Source organism: Equus przewalskii, chromosome 1 (assembly GCF_037783145.1).
Source record: "Equus przewalskii isolate Varuska chromosome 1, EquPr2, whole genome shotgun sequence".
Classification (NCBI taxonomy): domain Eukaryota; kingdom Metazoa; phylum Chordata; class Mammalia; order Perissodactyla; family Equidae; genus Equus; species Equus przewalskii.
In genome coordinates, this window is record NC_091831.1 from 121194944 (window position 1) to 121214665 (window position 19722).

Here is a 19722-nt window from a genome sequence, read left to right on the forward strand (position 1 = left end):
TTTGTTTTAAAACGAATATAACGTGACCAGTTCTAAACCCTCAAACTATAACAAAATTGTATTTGATAATCTAATCAACAAGTGTATGCCCTGGACTCTCTGGGTCCCTGGCTTTTTCATCAAGTCTTCGTTGACATGGCTGTTAGCTCACCTGCATAATCTGTAAATTCTCATTGGAGGACACAGTCTGAGAAAGGCTCTCTAACCCCATTCAGGAGCCAGGGCATAGCTTACGTTAGTGTCTACTTAACAATAGGTAATGGATCTGCATAAAAGATTTATTTATTTATTAAGCACTTACCATACAAAGATTGAAAGGTGAGGCCGTTGAGGTATAAATGAAACTTGGGGACTCTTAGGTCAAGGAAGCAGGAGGAAAAAATGTTTTGAGACGGAAATAATAATCAGCCCTTCAAGTGCTTCTGAAAGCTCTCTTGGAATGTAAAATGCAATTAAGTAGGCAAGATGTTCACATGTTATGAAACAAAGTTGCATATAGTAAATGTCATGTGAGTTCAAAGTCTATATTCTAGCTCCTTGCCTTTCAAACTGTGGTCCACGGAAGCAGCAACAGAAGCATCACCTAAGATCTATTAGAACTGCAGAACTTCGGATCACTCAGAATCTACTGAATCACTATTTTGCATTTGTATTAAAGTGATGAAGGCTGGCGTTTTAGGAATTTAACTTAGAGGTATGCAGTATGAATTGGAGAGAACAGAGTCTGAGGTAAGGAGATAGGCTTGATTTTTTATCACTTCTCTCTTCTTTTTAATTGGAAATGTTTATGTATATATAATTTGTTTTATACATACAATTTATTTTTCATCTTTAAAAAAGTATATAAATAGAATTTGTGTAATTTGTATAATTCATTTTTACCTTTAAAATTATATATTTATTTGTATCGAATTTGCTTTATATATGTGTGTATATATAAATGTTACATATATTATATAATTCTAACATATATAATAGTACATATAATTCTTTTTCACCTTAAACATTTTTTTTATCTTGGACAGTATTCCCTATTGATTCATAAGGATCTTCCTCATTCTCTTTAACTGCTTAATAGCATTGACTGAATAAATGATAGTTTATTTTTCAGTCTCTATGATAGACATTTAAATTGTTTACAGATTTACTTTTACCGATAATCCTGCAGTGAATGACTGCATATGTAAATCACTTCCCATATGTGTGAGTATACCTGTAGGATTAAATCAATTTCTAGAAATTGAATTGGTAGGTTGAAAAGAGTAAGTGCATTTTAAACATTTCAATTCTTACTGCCAAATTGCCCTCCACAGAGGTAGTATCAATTTACATTCTTCACTCCAAGAGTGAAAGTTTTTAACATTTGTCTATTTGATAGATGAAAAATGGTAGTACAGTATTGATGAGGTTGAGCATTTTTAAATATATTCAGGAACCACTTGGATTTCATTTTCTGTGAGTCATCTGTAATTATATGGATTATCTTTTCACTTTCTTGATGGTACTGTTTGCAGCACAAAAGTTGTTAATTTTGAGGTAGTCCAATTTGTTTATTTATTTTTATGTCACTTGTGCTTTTGGTGTTAGTATCTAAGAAACCATTGCCTAACTCAAGGTCACAAAGATTTACTCATGTTTCCTTCTAAGAGTTTTATAGTTTTACCTCTTACATTTAGGTTTATGATCTATTTTGAGTCTTTTTGTGTGATACAAATATATGGATTTATTTCTGGACTCTCAGTTCTATTCTATTGATCTATGTGTCTACGCTTCTGTCAGTACAACACTGTCTTGATTACTGTAGCTTTGTAGTAAGATTGGAAATTAGGAACTGTGAGCCCTCCAATTTTGTTCTTCTTTTTCAAGGTGTTTTTGGCTGTTCGTGGTACTACATATTTCCATATGAATTTTATAACCAACTTGTATATTTATGCAAAAAAAGAGAAACCTGGGGTTTTGATAGGGATTGTGGTGAAACTATAAATCAATTTGGCAAAGGTTGCCATTGAAACAATATTGTCTTTCAATCCATGATCATTCCATGTCTTTCCACTTACTTAGATCTTTAATTTCTTTCAACAATGTTGAAATGGACAGTGTTTTATAGTTTTCAGTATACAAATCTTGCACTTCTTTTGCTAAATTTCTACCTATTTTACTCTTTTTTATGCAGTTGTAAATGTAATTATTTTCTTGTTTTTATTTTCATGTTCGTTGCTAATGTATAAAAATACAATTAATTTTTGTATATTGATCTTGCATCCTTGCTTAACTCATTTATTAGTTTGATGAATTTTACATTTGAATAAATGTGTGTGATCACCAACGAGACAACAATATAGTACATTTCCAAGACCCCCATCATTACTGTACCTCCCCAAAGGTAACCACTATTCTTACTTCTATGACCATTGATTCATTTTGCTTGTTCTTTAGCTTCATATAATGCAATCATACCTAGGTAATCTTTTGTGTCTGTCTTCAACATAATGTCTGTGAGACTCATTCATATTGTTGTATGTATTAGTGGTTTTTCCTTTTTAATTGTAGTGTATCATCTGTATGAATATACTACAATATATTGATTTATTCTTCTTTTGGTGAACATTTGGGTTGTTTCTGGTTTGTGGCTATGATGAACAAAACTGCTATGAACATTCTTGTATGTGAATTTTGATGAACACACACATGCATTTCTGTTGGGAATAAACCTAGGAGTAGGATTTCTTGGTCAGAGAATAGCACACACTGAAAAAAAAACCCTGCAAACCAATGTTCTTCATGATAGTTCAAGTCTTTTGTCAGATATCTTCTAGTGCGGCTTGCCTTTTCACCTTCTTAATGGTATCTTTTGATGAACAGAAGATTTTAGGGTTAATGAAATCCAAGGTATCCATTTTTCTTTTATGATTAGTGTTATTTTTTGCTGGGAAAGATTCGTCCTGAGCTAACATCTGTTGCCAATCTTCCTCTCTTTTTCTTTCACCCTCTGGAAAGCCCCAGGACATAGCTGTATATCCTAGTCGTAAGTCCTTCTAGTTCTATGTGAGCTGCCACCACAGCATGGCTACTGACAGAGGAGTGGTGTGGTTCCACAACTGGAAACCAGCCCATGCTGCCGAAGTGGAGTGTGCCAAACTTGAACCACTAGGCTAGCAGGGCTGGCTCTTGTTAGTCTTATTTTTTGTGTTTGTGTGTCCTGTTTAAGAAATCTTTGCCTACCTTGATGTCACAGATACTCTCTTATGTTTTCTTCTAGAAGCTTTATTGTATTTAGTTCTATTCAATTTTATCACACGTTCAGTTTCATCTGTCTACTACTGCAGTCAAGATATAGAACAGTTCTATCAATACAAGGATCCCCTCTGTTGTCCTTTAATAACCACAACCCTCTTTCATCCTGCTCCTTCCCCCCATCTTTAACTCTTGGCAACCACTAATTTTTTCTCCATCTCTAAAATTTTGGCATTTCAAGAATGTTGTATAAAGTGAATTATTCAGTATATTAACTTTGGGGTTAGTTTTTCTCATAATTCCCTTGAGATCCATCCAAATTGAGTGTATCAATAGTTTGTTCTTTTTTATTGCTAAGTAATGTTCCTTGGTGTTTACATATCACAGTTTAATCGTTCACCCACTGAAGGACATTTAAATTGTTTCTGGTTTGGGGCTATTATGAATAAAGCTGCTACAACCATTCACGTACATGTTTTCTGTGTGAATATAAGTTTTCTTTTCTCTGGGATAAATGCTCTAGAGTGCAGTTACTGGGTGATATGGTAATTGCATGTTTAGTTTTATAGGAAATGCCAAATGGTTTTCCAGAGTAGTTGTACCATTGTACCTTTTCACCAGCTACGTATGTGTGATCTGGTTTCTCTGCATCCCCAACAGCATTTGGGAGTATCATTATTTTTCATTTTAGCCATTCTGATGGGTATGTAGTGATATCTCACTGTGATTTTAAACTTGCATTTTCCTCATGTCTATTGATGTCGAATGTTTTTTCATGTGCTTATTTGCTATCTGTATATCTTCTTTGGTGAAATGCCTGTTCATACGTTTTGCACATTTTCTAATTGCGTTATTCCATTTATGTGTTTTTTTAATTGTTGAATCTTGAGAGTTCTATATTCTAGATACTACTCCTTTGTCAAATATGTGGTTTGCAAATATTTTCCCACAGTTGTTTGTAGCTTGTATTTTTCTTCCTCTTTTTAATGGGGTCTCTCACAGAGAAAAAGTTTTGAACTTTGATGAGATCCAATTTAACAGTGTTTTTCTTTATTGCTGCTTTTGGTGCCAAATCTAAGAACTCTTCATCTAGCTGTAGGTCCCAAGGATTTTCTCCTAATTTCTTTCCTAAAAGCTTTATTGTTTTACAGTTTGCATTTAAGTCTGTGATCCATTTTGAGTTAATTTTTGTGTAAGGTGTGTGGTTTAGGTCGAGGTTCATTTTTTTGGCAAGAGGATGTCCAATTACTTCAGCACCACTCGATGAAAAGGCAACCTTCCTCCATTAAACTTTCTTTGCATTTCAGTGGAGTATATTTGTGCACATCTATTTCTGTGTTCTCCGTTCTGACCCAGTGATCTACGTGTCTATCCTGCCACCAATACCATGCTGTACTACATAGCTCTATAGCAAGCCTTAATTTTAGGGAGAGTGATTCTTCCCACTTTTTCTTTTTCAGGTCTTATTTTTGTTTATTCTTGGATATTTTATTGTTCTTTAGTATTATGAATGTATTTTATTGTTACATTTCCTGATTAGTTATATCACTCACTTTAAAACTAGAAGTTGATTTCTGAGTGTTGACTATGTTGCTCCATATAAGTATGAAAGTGTTTTATTGGCTCTGATGGTAAGTTGGGACAGTGAGGCGGAGCAGGAGGATGGAACAGCTGACACTCTGCAATGAGGCATTAGTACTTTCTCCTCCTTAGACCTGACTCCAGATGCAGGCCTTTTGAACTAGCTTGGTCACCCAGGAAGGCCTGAGGACAATTCAAAGGCGCACCTTGAAGAGGAGAACAGTGGAGCAAATAGCCTTTCTAAAGGTAGAAAAGCTATAGTAATTTCCTAGAAGAATGAGAATTAAATATTGTGCTTTGTCTTGTATTTGTCTCCTATTGGAGAGGGAATTTGCAGAACAGCTTTGCAAAATACAGCAAAGAGAAAATGTAACTGAGAAAACTAAGTAAACCACTCCTCAAATACTAGGGGGATGGACCTTTGCTAAAAACTAGAGTTTTAAACACAGTGTTTTAAAATAATTAGCTGAGCCCTTGGATTTCCATAGGGAGACCCAGGGATGATATTGGGTGTAAAGATTGGAGAAAAGTGATGTTTCTGTGTGTAAGAAAATGTGAGGACAATGGATATTGCTCCAAAAGAGAATGGGGCAGCAAATAGTAAAAGGAGACACAGGAAAGGAGGGAGATAGGAAAGCCAAGCATTTATGAGAAGAGGCTAGAGTCCAAGGAACAAAAATGGCTGAGGAAATTTTTTCATTTGCTTTTTACTTTTTAAGAAGAAGTTTATTTAAATACAATTTTAAGCTGTGTTGCTATAGTATTGTTCTCTCTGATTCCAAAAATCTTTGGGAAAGTCAGCTTCACACCAAAGACTTGTTGAGTGATTTTTCTCCTAGATGAAGTCTACATAGTCATTTTTTTCTTTGTCAAGAATGAGCTCATTCATGTTTTACCAACTCTGAGCCCTTTTCTCTTAAGTCCCTAGAGTGAATTGGGTGTGCTAGGCCTCTTGTGTGCTATTAGAACTCTTCAAACCCACATTTTACCCTTTACTCTTATTGCCTTTATCTCCTCCTACATAGTGAACTGCTTGTTAATGTTCAATAAATCTTTGTTAAATTTTTGATGGATGGGTGCATAATGCATGGGAAGATGCGTATGAATAAAAGAAAATGGAGGTTACAAGTTCCCAAACCGGTCAAACATCTGATGCCTCCACGGTTTTAGGCAAAATTGTAAGGGAGGTAAAGTTTGTCCTTGTCAATCTCCCCCTACTTCTTTCTACTCTTTCAGTGTCCCTGTCCTCCAGGTAATCAGCCCCTCTGTCCTGCCTGAAAGCTCTCAAAATTCTGCCCCCATCCAGACCTTCCCTTTGCAAAGTTTCTTCTTCTTTCTCCTCTTTCAACTATCAAAGCATCTGCTTTGTAGCATTTGGCTATGTAGTTATCTGATCGATTTAAGTGACCTAAATTAAGGTGTGGCTAAAATTTTGACTATCCCCTTTGAGAATTTGTGCTTTAAAACAGACATCTGTTAATTCATATTTAGCGGGAGGAACGTCTTTTAATGCTTCCTGCCCTGTCCATCCTCTACTCTCTCCTGTTTTTTTAATCTAATGTTCCAGAAAGTAAAGTACGTGGAATGAGGATCATATCATTTGTTGAGGCCACTTTTAAAGACGATAAAATTAAGGGCCAGAGAACGTGACTAACTAGTAAGATGTACAGTCAGGCAGCAATAGTAAAATAGTGACTGTTTAAGGAGTTAAGAGTGGGCTTTCACGGTGAGCTACTAATATTGCCAACCAGAAAATTAGCTTCTGGTTTCAAAGGGCACAATCCCTTTTGCGAAGCCATTTAAGGCCTCCCCGAAATTCCCAGAGTCTAGATAGTACACTCCCTCTCAGAAAGTCTGAGTCCTTTTGCCTTTATCTTTTTCCTTCCTATCCAGTTCCTGCAAATAGTTGAAAACAGTGGGAATAACCTACATTTTTAAATTAGATATCTAAATAAAAAATGAGAAATGACTTGCCAAAAATAGGCTTGGATGTAAAGAACTGAATTTAATTACTCTGACTAGACTAGGTTACCTACAAAAATAACCTGGGGTCGTATGGACCAACAGGAACAACTTCTCTATTGTTTATCATTTATGGCCATAAACAGTTAGCACAAAAGGAAATCTCAGAGTCTATCTGGTCAGTGAAGGACCTTAGGCCCAACAAAGTTGAATGTATCTCAAAAGCCAGTCTGACTGATCAGGAGAGTGAGGACCAAAAGTGAGCACTTGAATTTCTAAACTGAATGTTCTTTCCATTCTGCTGAGATGTTCCAATGGGTGGTCGTGGAAATCTGGAAAAGCTTGGTGGTGTGGGCACTCCATCTATTGCCCACCATTCCCAGTCACAGCACACAACAGTAACATGGAAACTTCTTTTAATAAGCTTTTCATCACTTTCATTGTGATTCTTAAGTTGTTGGTGACTTTGACGTAAACTATACAAACGACTTTCTTTCAATCATAATGTAACTTGTTCAGCGAACGAGACATAATCTAAGGAGGGTTCAACAGGGTCATTATACTGTCATCTCAGAATTATCTCTGATACTCCTACTAATTTTCATACAGACCCAAAAAACACCTTCAACCCTGAAGGGAAACCTCTGTGCTAGTTTGTTTGTTTGGTTTTTTTGAGATCTCTGTCCTTATATCTAAGATTAATTTTTTGTCTTGTCATCATCACTTTTCTCAGTTAAATTTCTGTCCTCATCATCCCTGTCTTTGGTCATTTTCTTTTTATTACCCTCAAGTCTACTGCTCGACATGTCACTAGTCTCATTCCCTATTGTCTTCTCTGTCTCAGGCCGTAGCTTTACTGTGTCAGCTGGCTCTATCTCAGTAGCTAACCTTGCCTGAGTTATTAACCCTTCCCTTGTTACTGATTCATATCCTATCTCTGGCTCTGTCTGAGTCCTTGACTCAGCCTGGGCCTCGGGTTCAGGCCGAGCTCCTAGCACTTTTCGGGTCTCTGGGCCTGTCTGAGTCTCTAGCTCTGTCTGGGTCCCTGCCTCTGTTTGGGTCCTTGATCGTGGCACTGAATTTGACTGCCTTTCTTGTGCCTGATTCATCCATGGAGAAATACCTACATTTGTCTCAGATAGACCCAATTCCACTGTGGCTATATTTCTTATCCTTGTCCTTGTTATGGGGATCACAAGGAGATTTTGATCTGGAGAAGAAACCCGAGAACTTATGTGATTGAGTCCAGAGAGGAGACCTGGAGAAAAAGAAAATGTTAGGGTCAGCATTGTGGATTAGTAATAAATAAAATCTCAAGTCATCAAACACCCCAAAGGGTGGCATTGGCTTAATTATAGTGGACTTTGTTTAACAATATTTCTGAATATCTGTTCATTATCTTTAGGGACCTGGCATTCAAAACACTGACCCCAGCTTTTCTGTAGTATGGTGTTTCCCAGGGATATGCAAGCCAATTCATTGGGGTGCAGGAAGAAAATAGTAGTTTTCTTTGCATTTTTAGAAAATTGTGCTTTAAATTCTATTTTTGAGAATATTTTACAATGTAATAAACATATTAGTGATGTAATACATGTACATATTTTATAAATAAACATTATCTTTTTTGCACGCTTGCTAAAAAGTATTTTACTAATAGGTTCTGTGATGCAATGGTCTGGGGACTACTGTTGTAGTTAATTAATAAAAATAAGTATGTGGCTTAGAAGGATTAAAGGAGAAGTGTTATATAGGCAAAACTCCTATGTTATTACTCTGATTTATATTGGTAATATTCAGAAGAACACACGCTGACGCTTTATTTTGAAGATCCGTAAAAGTAGAGAGGTTATTTGATATGATAAAAAGAGAGGGGAATTTAGGAACTTTCTTTTAGAAGGACAGAAGAATTTTGCTCCTGTCTGCAGAGGGTTATTATGGAAAAAATGTTTTAGATAAATTGGAAGCACTTGCTTTTAAGGATTGTACACTGACATGGAAATGCCTTCTACAGAGCTCCTCCAAACTGTGGGATTCTAACATACCAAGCAAACGACAAAAAGAAAGAAAAAAGAGAGAGGGAGAAGGGTCAACCATGAAGAACTGCCTTTTCTGTGCCTTCTCTGTTTAACAGGAGCATTAACTCACCAACTAACAGGTAGATGATGCAGCCCCACCAATTAAGACGGTAGACTAATAGGAAACGGGGCTCCAAGACGTTCGCACTGTACAATTTCACTTGCATCAGGAACAAAATGAGGCAGAGAAGTAGGCAGGTGCCTGGGATCAGAAGGAAAACTATCACTACCCATCATAACCCTCCTTCTGTCATCCTTCCCATTCCATCCTCCTCCCTCTCTTTGCACTTCCTTGTCACCCTCAGCCATCTCAGCTATGCCATGGAGGCCTATGACATGGCAATGGTCATGAGAAGACCCACTTGGCAATTACTAAGATGGGAGAGTGAAGGGGTTTTGCTTTGACTAGAATAAGGTTGTCAAAGTGGAGCCTGTAAATAAGATGGACAAGACAGGTAGCTAGCTAGCTACATAGTAATATTCTGGGTGCCAGAAGGGTCTCCAGCCTATAATATCTCCCCACTAGTCCATCATATAACAACTCTTAGGGATGTTTCCATTGCGTTAAGCATAATCTCTTCAGGGTCCCCTCTTTAAGAGGCACTAGCCGTGTAAGGAGTAAAAGTTTATCAAAAGCTTTCTTCTCTTTGGGAAGAGACAAGGGTCCTATGATAGCAATATTCATGTGAGACTGGGAATGACTTGGTAAAAGAAGGGGAAATGGCACAGGAAGGCGAATAAATACAAGACTTTAGGGACAAACTTTTCCAACCTCATCATGTTGTACCTGAGATGAAACAGAAGATGGATATGCCCAGATCTACGTAGGTTTTGTCTCCTGGCCTTTTGGTGAGAGAGATGCTGAGCCATGTAATAATAATGAGGATGGAGAGGGCAGAGATGAGGAAGAAGGTCCTGGAGTATTGGAGATAGTCTGCCAGGGAAAGGGGAAAAGGAGAAGCTTAGCTGGAGTAGAGGTGACCTACCCGTAAGGAAGGCTAGATGGGGTCTAGCGAAGGGAGTGAAGGACAGAGAAGGATGGAATTAGGGTTTGTCTTACATGTAATGGAGTCAGAGTAAGAAGCTACCAAGTGGGTGGCTTCACAGGCACCAGTAAGGACCCTCTTCCCATCTCCTCATTAACATGTGGAATTTCTTTAACAAGGAAAGAAATAGTTTATTCCACAATGAGAGAAAAGTTGAAATTATAACTATAACCTTGGGAGGTATGTTATGAAGTAACTTTCATTTTAAGTTGTAAATAACTAATATTTCTTTTTCTGAGGGAAGTTGTGAGTGTAAAGGTAAGAGAAACACAAGGTCACTAGGCATTAGCTTCCGATAATTAAGAGGCTATGGTTTTTAAGTCATTGGGGGAATCTAGTCAAGACAAACTTGGGCAAATTTACCATGTTTGGAGGAGCTGTCCAGACATGCTTGTGAATGAGGGGAGAAAAGACGGGGCAGGGTTGTGGGAAGCAGACCGGGGGAGTGGCAAGCTGTGGGGAATCTGAGCAGATGTAGCAAAGGAGGGGGCTCTAGGATTTGGAAAGCACTCACAGGGTGCCTCTGGTCTGTGGCTCCAGCAGAGATCATTGTGGCACAAGGTCCAGAGCCCCGCCAAGAGCTTCTTCTTGTCTTTCAGTACCGTGAACTGCACCCAGTGGAAAGGAGTCAAGCAGAGCAGCAAGACAAAGGTGAAGCCCATGAGGCCAGCACAGAACAGGCGAACGTAGCTTTGGGTCAGGAGCTGTCGCTGGTGGGGTGCCATAGAATAGAAGCGGTGCACGCGGTAGGGGAGAACTGGCTGTGGGGAAGGAAAGAGAGTATCAGGAAAGGAAGCTCATCTCAGGTATCTCCATCCCCACTCACAGTAAAGACAAGCCCTGGGCCCCACACAGGGGGGAGTTCCTCCTCCCTCCACACTTCAGGGTCTTTTTCTCCCCTGGCTCCAGAGCCTCCCACAGATTTTTATTTTTTAATATTAACTTTAAAAAATTATTCCTTTTTCACCTGTCCCCAGTTTAAAAAAACAAATGGAGTGACTTTTGCTTCTCCCACCTTGATATTCCCCCCTTGCCATACACAAGCTGCTTTTCCAAAAAGACTCCACCACTACCCAGCCTACAAAAGGCTTCCGCACCCTGTGTGTTGGGTAGTCCAGTATGCTGGCATTGTAAACACCTTCGAAGGTCATGGCATGTCCATCCCTTCTTTTCATCCTAGCTTCTGGCTCACTGCTCTTCTCAACTGCCATAGAACCCAACCTGCTCTGCCCTAACACCCTTTCCTTCCCATCCCCCACCCCAAGGGACAGAACCCACAGGAGGCAGAACACATAACAGGAGTAAAATGTCTCTGACTCCTTTGCTAGATCTGGTCCAATTCCTTTCTCCCACCCAGGTCTCTGCTGAGCTTCAGACACCTACAGCAAACTGCTTGCCAAAGCCAGGTTTCTCACAGACACACCACACCCAAGAGGTCTTTAAGAAATGGAGACGTTCTCTTTCTCTCCACCCTGTGCCCTTGTCCTGTGCCCTTTTCTATCTCCCACCTGTCGATCACAATGTGTCCTGCCAATTCTCCCTCTTTAATGTTCTCATGCCCATCTTATATTTCTGTTTCCACTCCCTTAGAACATCTCTTAGTCATCTCGGTCCTGGATTTCTGCAACAGCTTTTTCCCTGGTCTCTCTGCTACTAGACTTGCTCTCCTTCATTTTGTTCTCCACAAAGTTACCAAGATTTGTGCCTCTGAAATACAAATCTTATTATATCTCTCTTCTGCTTAAAATACTCTGATTGCTTCCCACTGCTATGAGGTAAAATCATAACTCGTTAACATGAATTGGTAAAACTCAGCAAGATGAAGTTTCTGCTTGCTATCCAACCTCATTCAATCATTCACTACTTCCTCTGTGCCCAGTGTTGTCTTAGTACTGAGGGTGCAGTGATGTGTTGGGTATCTTCCATGTGTCCCTCTGGAGCCACTCTCCATCCTTGTTCAAGGAGGTTGATTGATATGGACTACATCAACGTGTTCCCTTGCCATCCAGCTTCTGATTAGATTTGACCAATGGCAGGCACAGGCAGAAGGTCAGAGGTCCAGAGATCAGTGTGTTTATTCACTGATTCTCTCCTCACCAGATTATTGAGGGTTGTCCATGTCCCTTTACGTAAGATAGAGCTCCTGACAGGCAGCCCTCTCCATAGAGCCACTCTTTTCTGTTCCTACTAACTGCTCCTTTCACTTAAGTGATCAGGCCTAGGAATGGTAATGACTTTTCCCACTTATGATTTTCCAAAACAATTTTCAGTTCAAAGGGGACCTTGTAAATAGTCCCTTAACTCTCGCAGATTAACAAGTTTGAGCAAACCATCTGTTTCCTGCCAAACATGGTCCTTATTGTCATGCAGCAGAAAGCCTAGAGACATCTAGGCTCATTCTCTCCCTCCTTCTCTCCTTGTGCTCCAAACAATTTTACTCTTTTTATGGTTTCTTAAATCCATGTTGGTCCTCCCTTTGCACATGGTACAAATGGTATCTATCTTGCACAGGGTATCTCTCACACTTCCCACCTCATTTTTGTCTGAGTTAACATTAGTCAAGATTCATTTTAGTCTAACCTTTTCTAGGAAGCCTTTTCTGAATCCAACCCTCAATCGCAGACTTTGTGCTCCTACAACACTTTATGCTTACCTCTTTCATAACCTTTATGCATAGTATTACAATTTGTCTGTATTTCCTTCTGGTTTGTGAACTCCTTCACCAGCAAGAACATATCCTATTCAGCTGTGTATACTCAACATCTGGCACAGTGCTTGGAACATTATAATGATTCAGGGGATGTTTTTTGATGGAATAAAAATAAAAAAGGTAAAAAGAGAAAGGGTGGACTTCTGGTTTCCAGCCTGACATGCAAGGAACTTGGAAGTTGTCACTCCATTATAACAACAAGCAAAAAGCTAAAGAAACCGAAAAATCAGTAACAACTATTCTTAGATTTGTCAGAGAAGTGAGATCACGAGGCGAACTGTAGCCCCCAAAATTGGAGAGAGAGGAAGGTGAATACAGAGAATCACAACTTACTAGAGCGGAAACCTCTGCAGGAACCAATACCAGAGAAGAAAAATCTGAACTGTAATTGATGAATTGCTGGAGGCTCAGCATGGACAAGTCTCAGAGATTAAAAACTTTGGGGAGGGGCCAGCCCTGTGGCCGAGTGGTTAAGCTCGTGTGCTCTGCTTCAGCGGCCCAGGGTTTTGCCAGTTTGGATCCTGGGTGCGGACATGGCACTGCTCATCAAGCCATGCTGGGGCAGCATCCCACATGCCACAATAAGAAGGACCCACAACTAAAATATACAACTATGTACTGGGGGGATTTGGGGGGAAAAAGCAATTAAAAAATAAAAAAGAAGATTGGCAACAGTTAGCTCAGGTGTCAATCTTTAAAAAAAAAAACTCTGGGGAGACCCAGTTGTAGGGAGATCCCCACACTTTAGTGAATTTTGCCTCCAGGAGCATGGCTGATGAGTGGAGTAGGTCTGTGCCCGGGATCCAAACCCACAAACCCAAGCCACTGAAGTGGAACATGCCAAACTTAACCACTACACCATGGGGCCAGCCCTACCATCACATTTCTAAAGGCCTATTTACTACAGTTCCTTTTACCCAGTACATCATGTCCAGCTATCAAGAAAAAATTACAAGGCATACTAAAAGGCAAAAAACACAGTTTGAAGAGACAGAGCAAGCATCAGAACCAGACTCAGTTATAGCAGGGACATTGGAATTCTCAGACCTGGAATTTAAAACAACTATGATTAATATGCTAAGGGCCCTAATGGATAAAGTAGATGCATGCAAGAACAGATGGGCAATGTAAGCAGAGAGACGGAAATCCTAAGGAAAAAATCAAAAGGAAATGCTAGAGATAAAAAGAAAAACTCTAACAGAAATGAAGAATGCCTTTGATGGGCTTATTAGTAGACTAGACACCACTGAGGAAAAAAATCTCTGAGCTTGAGAATATGTCAATAGACACCTCCAAAATGGAAATTCAAAGAGAAAAAAGAGTGAAAATAATGGAATGGAATATCCAATAACTGTGGGATATCTACAAAATATGTACTATACACATAAAGAGAAAGGAATAGAAGAAATATTTGAAGCAATAATGACTGAGAATTTTCCCAAATTAATGTCAGACACCAAACCACAGATCCATGAAGCTCACAGAACACCAAGCAGGATAAATGCCAAAAAAGAAAAATTACATCTAGACATATCATATTCAAACTGCAGAAAATCAAAGATAAATAAAAAAAATTGGGGGGCTGGCCCAGGGGTGCAGCAGTTAAGTTCACATGTTCTGCTTCGGCACTTGAGGTTTGCCTCTTTGGATCCTGGGTGTGGACGTGGCACTGCTTGGCAAGCCATGCTGTGGCAGGCGTCCCACATATAAAAAGTAGAGGAAGATGTGCACAGAGGTTACCTCAAGGACAGTCTTCCTCAGCAAAAAGAAGAGGATTGGCAGCAGATGTTAGCTCAGGGTTAATCTTCCTCAAAAAAAAAAAAATTGAAAGAAGCCAGAGGAAACAAAACACCTTACTTATAAAGGAGCAAAGAAAAGCATTACATCTGACGTCTCCTCAGAAACCACACAAGCGGGCCAGCCCGGTGGAGCAGTGGTTAGGTTCGCAGGTTCTGCTTCTCGGTGGCCTAGGGTTCGCTGGTTCGGATCCCAGGTGCAGACATGGCACTGCTTGGCACGCCATGCTGTGGCAGGCGTCCCACATATAAAGTAGAGGAAGATGGGCACGGATGTTAGCTCAGGGCCAGGCTTCCTCAGCAAAACGAGGAGGACTGGCAGTAGTTAGCTCAGGGCTAATCTTCCTCAAAAAAAAAAAAAAAATAGAAAGAAAAGAAACCACACAAGCAAGAAGAGAGTGGAGTTTACATGTTGGGAGAAAAAAAGCACCAGTCCAGAATTCTGTACCCTGTGAAATTACTTTAAAAGTGAAGGAGAAATAAAGGCTTTCCTAAGCAAAGAAAAATTGAGGGAATTTGTTGCTAGTAGACCTACCTTGCAAGAAATATTTTAAAAAGTTCAGAGAGAAGGAAAGTTATATAGGTTAGAAACTTGGATCTATGTAAAGAAAGAGCAATGGAGAAGGAATAAGTGAAGGCAAAATAAGCACTTTTACTTTTCTTCTTCTTAAGTGATCTAACAGATAACAATTTGTTCAAAATAATAATAGTAACTATGAATTCATTTCTGTACATTTATGTATATACATACATGTGTATGAATGAAATGAATGACAGCAATGATACAAGTAACAGGAGGGAGAAGTCACCATTTTTTTTTATTATAAGGTACCTGCACTACCTGTGAGCAGTGTAGGAGTTGGATTCGTTGTAAATGTATTTTTGCAAATTCAAGGTTAATCACTAAAAAAAGTAATAAAGAAGTATAACTGATATGCTAAGAGAGAAAATGGAACCATATAAAATGCTCAGTTAAAACCATGAAAGGCAAAAATAGAGTGGAAGACAAAAATAGGAACAATGAACAAGGGCAACAAATAGAAAATAGTAACAAATATGGTAGATATTAATCCAATTATATCAATAATTAATTTAAACATCCATGGTCTAAATATACCAATTAGAAGACAGAGGTTTTCACAGGGGATTAAAAAACAAGACCCAACTATATATTGTCTAAAAGAAGCCCACTTTAAATATAAAGACACATGTAAATAAAAGACAAAGGGATGGAGAAAGATATACATGCTAACACTAATCAAAGGAAAACAAAAGTAGCTATATTAATTTCAAACAGAGGAAACTTCAGAGAAAGGAAAGTTATGAGGAATAAAGAGGAGTGTTACATAAGTGATTATAGCAAGGTTGCAGGACATAAAATTAATATACAAAAGTCAATCACTTTCCTATACACCAGCAATGAACAAGTGGAATATGAAATTAAAAACACAATATCATTTATATTATCACTCCCCAAAACGAAATACTTAGGTATAAAGCTAACAAAATACATACAAGATCTATATAAGGAAAAACACAAAACTCTGATGAAAGAAAACAAAGAATTAAATAAATGGAGAGATATTTCATGTTCATGGATAAGAAGACTCAATATTGTCAAGATGTCAGTTCTTACCAATTTGATTTATAGATTCAACACAATCTCAATCAAAGCCCCACTGAGTTATGTGTGGATAACAACAAGCTGATTCTAATGTTTTTATGAAGAGGCAAAAGGCTCAGAATAGCCAATGTGATACCGACGAAGAACAAAGTCGGAGGACTGACACTTCAAGACTTACTATAAAGCTACAGCAATTGACAGTTGGCATTAGAGAAAGAATAGACAAATAGGTCAATGGAACAGAAGTGAGAGCCCAGAAATAGACCCACACAGATATAGACAAAGATCTTTGACAAAGGAAAAGGCAATACCATGGAGCAAAGATAGTCTTATCAAGAAATGGTGCTGGAACAACTGGATATATACACACAAAAAAATGAATCTAGATACAGACCTTACACTCTTCATAAAAATTAATTCAAAATGGATCATAGACCTAAGTGCAAAAGACAAAACTATAAAACTCCTAGAAGATAACATAGGAGAAAATAGGTGATAATGGGATACGGCGATGACTTTTTAATACAGCACCAAATGCACAATCCATGAAAGAAATAATAAACCAGGCTAGATAAACTAGATTAGATAGATAGATAGATAGATAGACGGATGGATAAACTTGTTAAAATAGATAAACTAGATAGATAAACTAGATAAACTAGACTTCATTAAAACTAAAAACTTCTGCTCTGCAAAGACATGGTCCAAAAAGTGATAAGATAAGCAACAGACTGGGAGAAAATACTTGCAAAAAAACACATCTGATAAAGGATTGTTATCCACAATAGACAAAGCACTCTTAAAACTAAAAAATAAGAAAACAACCTGATTTAAAAGTGGGCAAAAGACTTGAAAATCACTCTTCAGAGGAACATAACAATGTATCAAACATAATGTCCAGTAGTCAACAAAAAAATCACTAAACCTATGAGCAAACAGGAAAACGTAATTCATACTCAAGAAAAAGGCAGTCAAGGGGCCGGCCCCATGGCAGAGTGGTTAAGTTCATGTGCTCTGCTTCGGCAGCCCAGGGTTTCACTGATTTGGATCCTGGGCGCGGACATGGCACCTCTCATCAAGCCATGCTGAGGCGGCATCCCACATGCCACAACTGAAAAAAAAATATATACAACCATGTACTGGAAAAATAAAATCTTTAAAATAAAAGGCAGTCAAAAGAAACCAACCTCAAGATGATCCAGATGTTGCATTATCAGAAAAGGACTTTAAAATAGTCATTATAAATTTCTATAAGGACTTAAAAGAAGATAAATGCATAACAAATGGACAGATACGGGATCTAACCAAAGATATACAAAATATAAAAACAAACTAAATGGAAATTCTGGAACTGAAAAATACAATAACTAAAATGAAAGATTCACCGTATGGACGTAATAGCAGGTTGGAGGCAGTGGGGAAAAAGAGTCAGTGAATGTGAAGATAATTTAAAGGAATTCACCAATCTGAAGAATAGAGGAGGAAAAAAGGTCAAAGAAAAATAAACAGTGTCAGAGTCCAGTTGGATGAAAATCAAAAAACGAAATGTGACTGGAGATCTAGAATAAGTGTGAAAGGGGCAGAAAAAAAGCAGAAGAAATAATGGCTGGAGACTTACCAAATTTTATGAAAGGTATTAATGTACAGATCCAAAAAGCTCAAAGAAACCAAAAGGGATAAATACAAAGAAAATCATACCTAAACACATCATAAATTGCTGAATCCAAAGACCAAACCTTGAAAGCAGCCAGAGTAAAGCCACTTGTGACAGGAATGATTTTTATCTGCCTTCTTATCAGAAATAAGGGAGTCTAGAAAATAATGGAATGACTTTTAAAATATATATATAATTGATATTTAGCATTGTATTAGTTTTAGGCATACAACATAATGATTTGATACATGTAAATGTTGTGAAATGATTACCACAATAAGTTTAGTTAACATCCATCACAACACATAGTTAGAATTTTTTTCTTCTGGTGAGAACTTTTACTCTTGTAGCAACTTTCAAATATACAATGTAGTATTGTTAACTATAGTTGCCAAGCTGTACGTTACATTTCCAGGATTCATTTATCTCACAACTGGAAGTTTGTACCTTTTGATCCCCTTCACCTATTTTGCCCACCCTCCCAACCCCCACTGCTGGCAACTACTGATCTGTTCCTGTATCTACAAGTTGGGTTTTTAAAAAAATTCCACATGTAAGTGAGATCATACAGTATTTGTCTTTCTCTGTCTGACTTATTTCATAGCATAATGCCCTTAAGCTCCATCCATGTCGCAGAAGTCAGGATTTCCTTCCTTTTCATGACTGAATAATATTCATATATATATATACACACACGTATACACCACATTTTCTTTATCCATTCATCTGTCAATGGACACTTAGGTTGTTTCCACGTCTTGGCTATTGTAAATAGTACTACAATGAACATGGGGTAGAATGACATCTTTAAAGCGTTGAAAGATAAAGCTGTCAATGCAAAATTCTATATCCAGAAAAATTATCCTTCAACAATTGAGATGAAATAAAGATATTCTCAGACAGATAAAAATTGAGAGAATTCATTACCAGCAGACCACTAATACAAGAAATGTTAAAAAAAGTTCTTCAGTCTGAAGAGACATACCACGAAGTGGTAACTCAGATCTATAGGGATGAATGAATATGATTGGAAATTGGTGTAGTTAATATAATTTAAACCTTCTGATCATTAAAAGACACTACTAAGAAAATGAATAGGCAAATGACACATTGGGAGAAAATATCTGCAAAACTTGGCTGACAAAGAAGTTGTATCCAAAATATATAAAGAACTCCTACAATTAATGATAAAAAGATAACCTAGTTTTAAAAATGAGCAGAAGAATAATGACACTTTACAAAGGAAGATATACAAATGGCTGTGGAAAAGGTACCTTGAAATCATTAGACATCAGGGAAATGTAAATTAAAACAATGAGATACTATTTTATTCTCACTAGAATGACAAAATTTAAAAGGATTGACAACAAACGTGGGCAAACATGTGGAAGGACTGAGACTCTCATACATTGCTGGTGGGGGTGTAAAATGGTACAACTCTAGAGAACAATTTGGCAATTTCTTTTAGAGTTAAGCATAAATCTATACCCCATGACCTGTAATTCCTCTGTTAGGTATTTACCCAAGAGAACTGTAAACTTAGGTACGCAAAAGGGCTTTACAAGAATATTCATAGTAGCTTCATTCACAATAGCCAAAACTGGAAACAACCCAATTGTTCATCAATAGGAAAATGGATAAAGAACCTGTGGCATATTCATATAATTGAATAACTACTCAGCAATAAAAAGGAGTAAACTGTTGTCCACACAGTATGAATGGCTCTCATAGATGTTATATTGAGTGAAAGAGACTGAACACAATAGAATGTATATTTCCCCTTACATAAATTTTTAGAACAGGAAAAATTTATCTTGATCTTCCTCCACCCCAACCTTCCAAAATCTCCTTGTCTTCATAAACCGGCTCTTCCTACCTCTCTGGCCTCATCCTATGCTGTGTTTCTCTGTGACTACTGCTTTCCAGCTACGTTGGCTTTCTTTCAGTCTCAGGAATGTCCTAAACTTCTTCTTGTAAATGCATTTCTTCAGATGATCTTTCTTCTGGCCAAATCCTGCTCTTCAAGTCTTAGATGAAATG

At 38.0% G+C, this 19722-nt stretch overlaps 1 protein-coding gene across 2 annotated transcripts; it reads right to left on the reverse strand.

Annotated features, from left to right (window-relative positions):
* Positions 1-7200: 7200 nt before the first annotated feature.
* On the reverse strand, positions 7201-11153 carry LOC103555467 (transmembrane protein 202-like). 2 transcript variants are annotated; one of them, XM_008527025.2, is made up of 5 exons: positions 10996-11153; positions 10413-10659; positions 9640-9786; positions 8923-9054; positions 7201-8035 (listed from the first exon to the last, which is right to left on the reverse strand). In XM_008527025.2, the coding sequence occupies exons 1-5, from the start codon at positions 11107-11109 to the stop codon at positions 7476-7478; spliced, it is 1200 nt and encodes a 399-aa protein (XP_008525247.1). In that variant the 5' UTR covers positions 11110-11153; the 3' UTR covers positions 7201-7475. The 2 variants fall into 2 exon arrangements, with proteins under 2 accessions (XP_008525247.1, XP_070431815.1); XM_070575714.1 differs by having other exon boundaries at positions 10914-11126.
* Between the last annotated feature and the right edge of the window lie 8569 nt (positions 11154-19722).

Excerpts from the sequence above, each read along its gene's own strand:
- LOC103555467 (XM_008527025.2), bottom strand. The coding sequence starts at position 11,109 with ATGGCAGTTGAGAAGAGCAGTGAGCCAGAAGCTAGGATGAAAAGAAGG. Across the intron at positions 9,055-9,639 it reads CATCTTCTGTTTCATCTCAG|GCACCTGCCTACTTCTCTGC; the intron begins GTACAACATGAT and ends TTCTGATCCCAG. Across the intron at positions 8,036-8,922 it reads CATCATCTACCTGTTAGTTG|GTCTCCTCTCTGGACTCAAT; the intron begins GTGAGTTAATGC and ends CTTTTTCTCCAG.